This window comes from Papilio xuthus, unplaced genomic scaffold (genome assembly GCF_000836235.2).
Source record: "Papilio xuthus unplaced genomic scaffold, Pxut_1.1 DF828177.1, whole genome shotgun sequence".
NCBI lineage: Eukaryota > Metazoa > Arthropoda > Insecta > Lepidoptera > Papilionidae > Papilio > Papilio xuthus.
Genome location: NW_013530472.1, coordinates 1,246,835 through 1,260,385, shown reverse-complemented (window position 1 = coordinate 1,260,385; position 13,551 = coordinate 1,246,835). Strand labels below are relative to the sequence as shown.

General features: G+C 31.9%; 1 protein-coding gene across 1 annotated transcript in view; it reads left to right on the top strand.

The window, feature by feature from the left end:
- Positions 1–5,892: 5,892 nt before the first annotated feature.
- The window catches only part of LOC106113707 (terribly reduced optic lobes), a 109,173-nt gene continuing 101,514 nt past the window's right edge, over positions 5,893–13,551 (top strand). Inside the window, 1 exon segment of the mRNA XM_013306567.1 lies at positions 5,893–6,078. Coding sequence (XP_013162021.1) covers positions 6,028–6,078 — 51 coding nt within the window. The 5' untranslated portion in view covers positions 5,893–6,027.

Genomic DNA, 13,551 nt, shown 5'->3' with positions numbered 1-13,551 from the left:
CGATCTTATTAAACTAGTTGTAAATTCAGTTCACTACAATAGACACTAGTTGCAATTAACCTTTAAGTTTTAGGTGTCACGTCGTCTTACACTTATGAAATTGAAAGCGTGAAATTAAATACATATTATCAGACGCTTTACGTAAACCACAAAGACCTTATTGCTTGTTGATAAGGATTAGTTTGGAGTGATATACTTTATGGTGTTTATGTACTTCTAGTTTTAGAGCAGTTCGCGTTGATAAGCGTCGAAGGGTCAAAGAACTCCACAGAGTAGGCTAAAGCTGAGGATCATTCGGTTCAGATCAGCAGTACCACAGTGGACTCTGCTTTGCAAAATATTTTTCAAAATGAAAACGGCTATTGCGCCTACATATAATATAGGTAAAGTTGTATCCTATGTGTACAGAGGAATACGACGGACATCGTAATAGGAAATTTTCTCAGTACAAGTTCAATATGGCATTAGAACGACTTATAGAAATGAACAACATGGAATAGCAGTTAACGATTGTTCACAATAAAAATTTCCAATACGTACTATTTGACCTCCCGACGTTTATCCTTCTCTTCTTATTTTACAATCTTGGGATCCATGTTCTCTGTAAATAAAAAAGATGCCAACATTATTCTATACCTGCACTACACAAAACTAAAATGTAAAGTTTAGTCTCGTGAGTGGAGATTCTTTTTTTTATGTCATAAGCTGGTAAACCAGCGAGCGGACACCTGAAATCGCTGAAATAGCGAAGTGACCGTTGCCCACAGACATACGCAATTTCATATGCGCTGCCTACCTTTAATCGATCGAGAAGAGGATGCACAGAAAGAAAATATTTTCCCTTTCCATGCATTCTTTCATCCGAAAAATCCATTTCCACTGCCCATCCTTTCAAGAAAAAGAGTGGGAAGGAAAAGAGGACTAAATTAGGGCTCCGAGACGCACATTCATCAGATGAAACGCGGAATTGCTTCCACTTCACGCCTGTCTTCTGTGTGGTAGATTCTACATTTGATAGCTCACAGATGCTAAATCGAGGATCGATTATCATAGTTCGGGTATTTCTCCTGTCAATTGTTAACTACCAACAGGTTATAACTTATTTCCGAAATGAAGAATAATATCGTCTATATACAGGCGAAGGTGGAGCTAATATAAGAGTGTTAAAAACAACAGACAATAGAATAAAATTGTTACAGACTAACGAGATAATTAAATGGAAAGAGTAGTCCTCAACAACTTTTCAATGTATTTACTTAGGATCAACTTTCTTGATGTCGAACTTTCTTTAGATTCATTAAAAATGTCCGGATTTCACAGAATGTATTGAAATTAAAACTAACGTTATGAATCAGCAAAGAGTTTTTATACAAAGTATAGCTTTTTAAATTAAAAAAAAATGGAATTCCTTTTTCAATTTTTTTTTGTAAAATGTGAATAAGAAAAACCAATAAAGTAACTGGATTACAAGACTGGATTTCTTTATCCGATCCCCAACAACTAGACAAGATCTAATGCCAGATAAGTAAAGTAAGGGTAATGTTTTTTTGCGTGTATGTAACTTTTTTATTCAAGTTTGTATTGTAAGTTCCAATTTGATCATCTGTGACCACAGAGGCTAAACGATTTTAACGAATTATGTGTCATTCGATTACGATTCATAAGACTAGACTCGGTTTTTTTTTTCAAGAAAAGAAGATGGAGGAAAGGTTAATTTTAATATTTTTTATGTTTTAATTTTACATAGACTTGCAACACATTAACATACGAACCAGTTCAATAGTAAGCAAACTAGAGATTAGCAATGGTTTAGAGGGGTTTGGACCTAATAAACTAAAGTCTTTTTATAAACAACTTTAAAGACAAACTGTCGTATAAGATATAGGGAGGGAATTCCCCGAAGTCTCCAGTTAGAAGTATAAGACTGGATTACTTTGTTCCTGTTGAAATTCTCCTCTAAGATTAATTCTTGTTAAGACACTCTACTAGACGTTCCCTTTTCGCATTTAGTGCGAATTTTTATTTCATAATAACCGAATATTAATTAAAAAGAAAAAAAACTCGACTAATTGATGCGCTAATGGTTGATAGTATCATTTATAGACAGCTCTTTTTAAACAAAGATTTTAACATTTTTAATTTAAAAAAATAAACTCCAATTTCACATAAAATGTAAAAAAAAGTTGCAAACTCTTTTTTCATTAATTTAGAATTTTATTTCATAAGTCAATTGCATTTTTTTGATGTTATATATTTTCCGGGAAAGCAAACGAATCAAAATTCTCGTTCAAATCAAATTTAGTCATTTATGCTCTAGGACGTAGCAATTTAAATACAGAAAAACCCAATAAAAGAACTTATACGTGCGAAAAGCATTACCTTCTTCTCAATGTGGTAATTAATCGCCAGCGCTATTCTTATATGTTCTTCATCTAAGTTCTTATAGTACTTTGTAGATATGCTTTGCGTTTTTGGAGTAATTTTTTATTACTTTGTATGACATTCAAGTGACGTCAATAGTTGAATTCTAAATTAGTACAGTCAGCGTCATATAGATCGTAACAGACAAGATATGCAAATATATAGGTACATCAAAAGTAATCAATTATATCGGTACAACAAAAGTCCTCAAAATAATAGATACATTCACCCTGCTCAAATACATCGGTACATACACAGCGTCAAATATATGAGTACATGCAAGATGCTCATAAATATCGTAGCAGCCACAGCGTCATAAGTAACGAAGCAGTCAAGGTGCGCAAAAATATCGGTACATTTGACAAAATTGAACTCTATCTCTATATACTTGTGATACAATTTGGAATAAACTACTTCTGTTACATTCATTTGACACTTTGTATTAACATTATAGGTTGTCCGGAAAGTTCGTTCTGATTTTCGATAGGAAGCTTAAAATAGACTGTAGCTGAAGTGGATTCATTTTCGGATTTCCACCATTATCAAACGTCACGAAAATTTCTATATTGTGAATAATTTCATTTCATTGGTTGAGATAAAAACTAATTTTTAAAATTTTATCCAATAATAAAAGACGTTTTAGGTATAGAGTCGTAACAATATAATTTAAAAACATTTTCAAAAATTTAAGAGAACAGGGTTTCAATTTTCCTTATAAAGCGGCACGAACTTACTGGGCAACCCAATATTTTTCTTCTCCTGTCATAACCCTTAAATATAAAAGTTTGTCACGCCGAATATGACAGATACGTAATAACTAATATCAAATTTTGCCTTGTCACAATATATACAAGTTTGGCGCAGTATTCTAGTATGTTTGCCGTAATATGTAAGTATACCGGTTCGAATCTCAGGCTACTTTTTTTTTCATTTTATCAATCACGGGGTTATTTTTCCATAACCAGTAAAAATTTGGTAATATAAAATTTTGCTCGACAATTTTTTTTTATAATTTTCGCTGTCGGGTAGAAAGAAATTTAAATAACGTTAACAACAATTAGGTCAGACCATCGCGGGTGAAGTGAGTGGGCGGAGCGTGGATTGTCTTTGCGGGTTTTAAGAATGGTACGCGCGGAAACTATACGTACAAGTGTTATCTACATATGTGTGCGCGTCCACGCACACTGGAATGTTTATTGCAATCGACCAAAAATTTGATGTAGTTTGGATATTGACATTCAGTTTTTTTTCTTTCTTTCTTAAATATAATCAGTATCAGTAAAAGGTAAAGGTAAAAGTGTTATTTTTACCGGTACAAGTTTAACAAACATGAGTAATAAACAAATTACATGCCAATAGCATCGCTTTATCTCCTTCATTTTTGTTTGAAATAGAAAAGTACTTTAACGGTCAAACTCATTAGTCCAAAGCAATATCAAAAAGTACCTAATAACTACGGCGATAAAGTTGAATTACAAGTGCTTCGATATTAAAATTAAAAAGTTTAAATATAAAAAAAAAATAGTGGCTTGGGATTTGAACCGCCGACCTTACGTACCAACGGTGGCGAACGGTAAGGCCACGAGACCAAACTAGCATATATGATGACAAACTTAAATTTGATGTTGGTTTTATCTACCTAATATCTGTCATCCGCGTCGAACACTTTTAGTAAATTTTGAAGAATGGTTTGATGCAAAGTGTCAAATGAATGTAACAGAAGTAGTTTATTTCAAATTGTATCACAAGTATATAGAGATAGAGTTCAATTTTGTCAAATGTACCGATATTTTTGCGCACCTTGACTGCTTCGTTACTTATGACGCTGTGGCTGCTACGATATTTATGAGCATCTTGCATGTACTCATATATTTGACGCTGTGTATGTACCGATGTTTTTGAGCAGGGTGAATGTATCTATTATTTTGAGGACTTTTGTTGTACCGATATAATTGATTACTTTTGATGTACCTATATATTTGCATATCTTGTCTGTGACGATCTATATGACGCTGACTGTACATTCCATCGATCAACCAAATGAGTTTCTTGTCTTTCATCTTTTATGAAATCACATCTTCAATCTGTGTTAGTCTGCTGGATAAGGTTCTTCTTCAAAGCATGTTTGCGTACTCACAATCTCTGTTTTATCCCTATAACCATGCCTTGCCCCTAAGCTAACTTATTTATCTATTAACGGCTTAAACCTTACGCATTTCGGATGTAAACTTTCCTTTATTTTGTAGATGTTAAAGATTAGCGTTACTCACTTAACATCAATTGCATGCTTGTTTACCTACTTAAAAAAAAAAACTGGTTTTACATCGTAACATATCATAGTAACATCAATCAATATTATTCTGAATTGAATTATGGAGACATTGTATCTCATATTTATAAATAAGTTGCCCATTATGTTACTAATTGGGCTTCCTAATACCATTAATTCTCCCGACAAACTTCCTTTTCATGTTATTCTGACAGAATTTGATAATGTTAAAGTTGTAGTCTAGGTTAGAAGTCTCTTATTGGACTAAAACAAATAATTTACGTATTTCCATGAGCACTTTAGGTATCCAAGCTAATTAATACAATGAATACTGCGAATCGAATGTATAAAATCATATACGAATATGAATTTACTTGTCCTAAAAAAGTTTTATTTTATTTCCGTGCGGACGAAGTCGCGGGGTACAGCTAGTGAATAATATAAGTTTACACTAACATATAAGAAATTATATTTATTTTTTCATAACAAAAAAAATATCTCTTCTTTATTCTATTATATTTAATTTTATTCTTTATGTCAAGTTGTGACTAAAAAATCAAAACTATCGTTGCCTCTATGTTGTTTCTCTCAAGGTTAATGTAGTCAAGTTTTGATTTATCAGCATGCAAGTCTGCTGGAAAGAGATGCATTTTCCTTGCATCCCTCTCGCTCGCCCCACTTTGCATACAGGTGAGATTATACTTTCGGTTGCAGTTTTTTGAATACAAAAAAGAAGATAATTTTACGCCTCCGCCATACAATGCCTTTTAAAAAGTTTGCAATTTACTTCATCGAACTAATTAAATTCATAAGTTTCAGTAGTTAACATATCAGTATTTATTCTTACAGAAAAAATGCACATACGATATTGAACACATTTTTATTATATCATTTTTCTTATCTAACACAAATATGACCTAAAACCTCTTGCACTTTGTAATCATTGTGAAATTATAGTGACCGTATTATACTTTTAATATTCTCATTAAAATAATATTTAAAATACTCAAAAACATGCGTTTATAATTTTAACTTAGATAACTCAATAATTTAATTAAATTGTACATGTTGAAGATTTATGTATAGAAAAAGTTTTATTTCATTTGCAAATTCAGCGACGAAGTGTGTTAAAGCGCAACTCTGCTGTAAGGTTCGTAGTTGAGGCGTGCAGTAGTCGCGGGCCGGCTGGTCGTCGTTCGTTGTTCGCTCACTGGCCCCAGCGCGCTGAACATTCGGCATTCGCGGTCCGACGCTTGCGAGGCACGCACGGTGCCTACGCACTCGCCGCAACGCGCACAAAACTTAGAACCATTCCAGTCCAGAAGTAACTTGCCACCATGAGGGTCTGTTCAACAGCCCTCCTCTTAGTTTTCACACTTCTTATACAGGTAAGTCAACGTAACCGACACTTAACAAAGTTTAAGAACTTTTTAAACTTCGTTCGCGAATTTATTTCCTCTCCCGAACTTGGTAGAATCTTGACCAGTGACCATTTGAACTAACCTAGCTAAAAATAATAAACCTGGAGTAGCCGGAGCCGGTTCGAGGTTGTTTCACGTATTTTATAACTTATCCGTGCATTATATTTCACAGCGCGAATATTTTTTTTGCCGCCGATGGTAATTTTCTATATAAAATGTTTCTTGTTTACACAAAATTTTGTCTGGTAGGATTTACCTACTTCGGTCAAAGTTCATACAACTATTTTAGTAGTTACCAAAAAGTTTTTATATTAAGTATAATTTATAAAAGTTAATAATTAATCTTCGATAAAATTATTATAACAAACAATTTATGCACTATATGCATAAAATACCTTAAAAAAATCCTATCATTGTAATAAATAAAAAAAAATAGTATAGAAAAAATATGAAAAGCCATAGTAAATTAAGCATTCTTTTATCCTGTTTAATAATATTTATATTTGTATGTTTGATATGAAGGAAAATATATTAACAATAAATGTGACGACCAGATAGAACGCAATAAGCGTATTTCATATACATTTCAATAAAAAAAAAATCACCCCAAAACGATATAAGAAACTGTAAAAAATCATCCAAGAGGTTCTACAGATTTGAAAAAATTATTCAACATTTTTTATAATACTATAAGAGATTCTCACGGACAATTTTGTTTTCCATTAAGTCCTTATGGATGTTTAAGTTTTTCTAATATATTGCTGACGCTTTTGTAGTCGTAATTTGTCATCTTATATATAAAATTCTCGTGTCACAATTTTCGTTCCCATACTCCTCCGAAACGGCTTGACCGATTCTCATGAAATTTTGTGAGCATATTGAGTAGGTCTGAGAATCGGCCAACATCTATTTTTTAATACCGCGCGGACAGAGTCGCGGGCTACAGCTAGTTTACTATAAAATTTCTAAAGAATAAATTCCCGATAAATGTTACACGGAAAGATTTATTTAAATTAATATCAAAATAAAAGTAATGTTAGTAAACCATGGCAGAGAAAGCACAAACCATGGTGTGAACGAAATTTATCTTTAATGTTATAATATTATACTTTTAAAAAAGTTTTGCCCGTAGAATGGGAAAAATGGCCTAGGATTTTAGATCCACTGAACGATCTTAGGGTTTCCTTTGTCATATTAGAATCCTCCATAAATTGCGTTTTGTAAAACAACTTCGCAGAGGCGACGTTCACTTCTTGATTAAGTTTGCTCGATTGAAGAAGTAGTACTTGAATATGTTATTATTAGCTGTCGCCCGCGACTCTGTCTGCGCGGAATCGAAATAAAAACCATTAATGAGTAGCCTACGTGTTCTTCTAGATTATGCTCTACTTTTATGCCTAATTTCAGCGAGATTCATGCAGCCATCCCTCTAAAAATTCGCATTTATAATATTTGTAAGATTAGTAAGATTACATGTCCTCAAAAGTCCTAGCAACGAAATAGTGACGGAGATGTAACTATTTACACTTTTTCCTCTACATTTATTCGTGCAATTTTCTAAGAGCTGAAAATTCTCGAAAATTCTAATTCGCATTATCGGTTTTAGAAAAATTTCTAAGTAAAATGTATTTGAACGTTGTACCAAGTTTACACTGAAGTCCCATATCCTAATGAAATTGTCGTGCACGGGAGAGAGATGGCGAAGCTCAGCAGATGAAATTCACTAGGTATTCAGTGAAGTTATTGGATTCACATGTAAAGCTTGCGAACTCGTAGACCATCATTAGAATAAATTATATTTATTAACAAGCCATGCGACTTTTTTTTTTGTTATTTCATTAATTTCTATGGAATTATAATAATTAAGTATTTGGATCATATTTCTGGATTTATATTTTTCTATTCAATGTAATTTTGCTCTTACATACGCGGAGGAGAGCTTATTGTGTGGAAGGCAATGCGACGGCCTAAAGCATGGTCTCTTCCGCCGATGCCTTTATTGTTTCATCAAGGGACATTAAGGGACTCCGTACACGGCTCTTCAAGCAGTCTGCAACGGCAGCTTTAAGCGGTCGGTGCGCCGGCACACTGGCTGCCTAAATGCGCTGCAGACAACTTGAAGCTGTGCGTGTACAGCGTCCTTAATATCCAACACAAACTTATGAATCATATAAAAATATATACTTAATGTATCTTTTGTTTGAAAGAATTGTAACACGATAGCTTCTTAATGGGACTTATTAGCCGTCTATTGTGTTATTACAAAGATGTCGTCACGTAAAGAAAGGCTTATATTGCTCTTAAGAGACATGTTTTTCGGCCTGTTATGTGTCATTCTGGGTAAAAGAGCTTATTATATTGCTGTCCATATCAAAGATTGATTTTGTCTCGGAGTTGTAGATATAAGTTTGTGTTATAGACGAGTTTCAGGTAAACATTAAATTACTAGTTGTCTCCCGCGATTTCATCCGCGTGGAATCGAAACAAATAAGTTTGCCCTCGCTTATTTTTAAGTTTATATCTTTGTTACAAATTAACATCCGAACCTATTCTATCTTTCTTTATCTGGGGTAACGAACAAACTTTAAATTATCCAGCCATATCTTTATGTTTTAATAATATTAGTAAGATATTAGTAAGTAAGTCATCGGGACATTTAATATTTCTCTTTTGATTTTACTTTGTCTTGATTTAAACTTTGAAACTATCGCACAACAATCGAAATACATATTCCTTTGTCACATGATACCTCTGTGTCAGCTTGAAGACAATACCATAAACATAGACACAATATATATAGTTAGATGTTATGTATATATATATATATATACGTACTATGTTATTATGCTTTATCGACGGTGCATTATTTTTGTTAGTATAATAGAAGATTGCGAAATGTATATTTGTCTTTTGTGTGTATTAGCTTAATTATATCAGTAATTAAGCTATTTCGTAAAATTTATAGCATCTAGTCTATATAGTAATAACGAGAGTATTCGAAGTTAATGTAAAACAATTATTAGTAAAGAATAAATTATTTTTATAATTGCACATATACTCAAGACTAGTCCAAATGGGTAGGCAGATTAAACGGATTTACTTTTTATATCTTAATCGCGTCTTGTAAATTTTATTATACGTAAGTTAATGTTAGGATATTAAATACTTTGATGCAAGTTTTGTTTTTTAATTTAGTAAATTCAAATTTTAATGAAATCAATTTTGTTATTGTAAATTATTTCTGAATCATTACAATGTTGTAGGTAGACAAATTATAGTTAAAAAGGGAAACCCCAAAACATGAATGCGTTTCAATGATTATGGTTACCAGCAATGCTTTATCATCGGACGATTGGGCGATGCAAAATGTCCATATCAAATTGTAACGGACGTATTTCCTTAAAGTGAGTGCAACCGGGCTACCTACATAATGTATCATAAATACGCGCCGCACCGCGAACTCAATTTGCCATCTTGAAAATAGGACACTTCTTAAAAGCTTTCCTCCTGAACTCTTTATGCATTAAACGCGTTTGCCTCTAACACGGCGAACGGAGAAATGACAATAGGCCTCTCACATAAAATTAATTTTATTAGCCAAATATTACACATGATAAATTCCGTAAAAACCTAATTAAGAATTTTACTGCCGCACCGACTATTACATTAATTAATTTAGATAATTTTTTTAAAAATTATTTTTAAACGTGTAAGTAATTAACGACTCCCAGTCAACTATTAGTTTTCCCATACTAAATGTAAATCAAAGTCTTTCCTTAGGGTTCCGATGACTCTTTTTGTGCCTCGTTCAAAGTCATATGTGCAGTTATTTGATAAGTTGTGTTTGCGGCTAATGAGAATTGGAACAAGTGGCCGTGCCTTATCAGTTAGGTGAACGAAAGGTGTTCTCAGAAGAAATGCACTGACATTGTAAATAATTAAGAATTGTTTTTAAATTAAATTATATAACGGTTAATCAATATTCAATACTTGGGGAACGATTAATTATTTTAATTACTTCGTTTAACACGGAGTACAAAAAGTTTTCAAACTTCCACCAAACTATCACGTTTCCCGACTTCTATTGCCCATGTTTACATCGATGAAATTTGAATGGAATTAATTGTTGATGATGAAAAAATGTTTGAAGACTCAGTAATGATATTGGCAGTAAGACATTCTTTTTCTATTGGCCACTTTGCTATTTAAATATGTTCAGGAGAGTGAAATATTTTTTTTTAGCCTTCAATGTCTAAGCTGTCTATTCTGACTGTCGAAGGAAAAATAATTTGAAACATTTAAATCAGGAAAACAAGATATTTTGCAATATATGGTTAATTTTATATTTACAACGTGTATTTTTGCTTTGGTATGTCGGAATACGAATCGCTAAGCACCATAATTAATGTATATTTAGAAAATTTCCTTGTTAGCCGCACTTACTAACTATCGCGAACTATTTTCACACGCCTTATCTAATTGGGAACTTGCGGGCATTCAAAATCGTAGTTAGCCAGTATGGATAGTTAGATATCGAAGTTATCAATATTTTGACAAACAATACGAATGATTTACATCAATTGCATATATATTTTTATAATTATTTAATTACATTATTTATTAAATTATCAGATTGCTATTATTCTCTTTATAAAATAGAGTAAGATAGAAAAATTCGTAAGCTTGTGGAAAATCTTGATGCAATTTTCAATATGTTAATAACGTATCCCATTAGGAGGGCTGGATAGAGTATTATGTCGAAAATATTATCGGAACATAAGTTACGTTGTAGTTAATTGCTTGAGGAAAATTTTTGCTTGAATAGTAATTATGTTTGTTACATTGTGACGTCTTTTTGCTATAAGTTAAACAATTTTGGAATGTCATTCGATTCGTATTACCCAAAGAGTTGTGTCGGATTTTTTTTCTAAGAGTCGGAGTCTACGCCTAATTTACGTTTAGCTGTTTTGGAGATACATAATAACACACATCCATCTAAACATACGCATTTCTAATATTACTCAGATTAAGTGTATGGATATGGCCGAGATAATGATACCTATGTTTTATTTTCTTAATTTGGTTTTTAAATAATATTCACTTTTTAAAGTAATTTACTAATATTTATTTTTTATTTGTAAGCTTAAAAATTGTTTGGTCCACGATAATAATCAAATTGTTGAATTCGAACCCACGAGCAGTTAACAATTAGACTTTAGACAGGCGATTTAATTAAGAAAAGAAAAGTGTTATTAATATTGTGTCCATATAGTTTCCGCGATGTTCCAAAATGTTCAGTTAAATCATAATCGTTTTGATTACAACTTTGCATATGTCGAGATTCTCATTACCGTTCTGTAGGATTTTCGGATTTAATTTAGCTTCTTTATTGTACTCGACAGATGCACAAATTGCCGCTTATGAAATACATTTACCGTGCAATTCTACTGCTTTAACGAGTTTATTAAAATATACTCTTGTCTCTGTTTGTACAAAGAGAATAAGTATGACGACGATATATTTATATAGAAGTGCGCCGTCAGTGAAAACCGATATTTGTATCAAATTTCGCAAATGTTAAATACAGATATTACAAATATGTTAAACGTGAAATTTAATTTAAATCTTTCTTTGTTACATCGAGTCTGTACGTAATTCTAGGAAATATAATTTCAATTTAAACATTTCATATATTTCTTGTATGTTGATAAGTAGCTGTCACCCGCGACTCCGTCCGCGTAGATATATAAAAAAAGCTTAATTAGTGTAGCCCACCCATCCATCCATCCACATCACATCCATCTAAACAATCGCTCTTATAATATTAGTTAGTTAAATAAAAAACAGCTCTTACACAGACATACACACTCACAGAAGAATTATATATATAAAGATATTTTTATTATCTATATAAAATTATTAAAAACCTGAAAGTTATTTATGAAATTTAATGTTTACTCAGTGTACATCTGTACTACATCCGTCTACTATACCACACAATAGATAAGTAAGAGAGAGATGTTTCTAGTAATTAGGTAATATCAGCTGATAGTTTTCTCGCGAAGTTTGTTGTAAGTACATTGTGCGCTTGCAACGGATTCCTTATTGTCCTACTAGTTTATTTACTACCATCTCTTATTACCAAAGCTTCAAGATTTTAACTTTGCGTTTTAAAGAAATAGGAAAGAAAATGTTTATAGAAAAGATGAAACCTTTCTTCTTACGATTAAGAACCTAATGACCTTTTTGTACCTTTGTTTATCATTGTGCAGTATGATTTGTGTTATGAAAATGTATATCAATTTTGACAGATGTCAACATGTCGGCACTGAAGCGGTGACCCGGTCAAATCCGCAACACATATTTATCATTCTTATCTTGGCTTCCCGGCAACTATAGATATGTATAGATGTCTAAATTAATATCGAGTCAGTGTCATTTTGAAGTGCATATAGAATAGATTAGGACTGACAATTGTCACATCAATAGAACAGAATACTTTAAAGTAAAATATTGTTTTTACTCAGAAGACATGATTTGTGAAAATATCGGTTAGACGAAATGAGATAATCACTATTTTTTTGAGGTTATCTTTAAGACTAATATGATTTTGCAATTCTGCTTAAAAACTACACCGACCTGAACAAAATATATTATATATATATATTTAATTTTTTTTTTATAAAAGTGTAGACTCGCATCTCCTGTGGTACCCATACCAGCATTATTTTAAATTAAGCAGCTTAATGATGCTACATTTTAAACTTGATGAACCATCGAAAAGATTATCTCCGATTTCATTAGCGTATTGCAAAATTTAAGCAATAATTAACATGTTTGCCATTTTGTATCGAGTGGTAATTGAAGCTTTGCGTATTATAGAATCTATTTAGGTCATTACTGTCGACTTATTGATAAATAAATGTAATAAATAATCAAAGATATTTAAAGAATAAATTGTAATTACGTATAAATATTTACAATTATTGTACTAGTATAAATGGAAAATAAATTGAATGAGTAAGCGTTGATCAAATATCTAAACCTGTCAGTCCAAGTTTGTCATCTTCAAAATAGTTGTTTTTTTATAAATATTTATTTAGTACAACGGCGGCAACATGCCTAGTCCATTTCTATATAGTCAAAGCACGTTATTATTCACCAGTCTTACAAATTGAATATGGCCAGATTCTTGTACACTTTCCACCGAACTCACATAAACTTGTTTCTATTTTTAAACTCCATAACTGTACTTAAATATGTACGCAAAACCTAACAAGTAGGGACTAAGTGTAAGCAAATGGTTTACAAATATAAGGAGCTGCATAAGTAATGAAAGTAATGTACAACATTTTTTAAGTTAAAGGAAATTTATAATTTAAAAAATTAATTTATATTTTATCTGCTGTATTTTAAAGATTTTTAGAGTTTAATATTAAT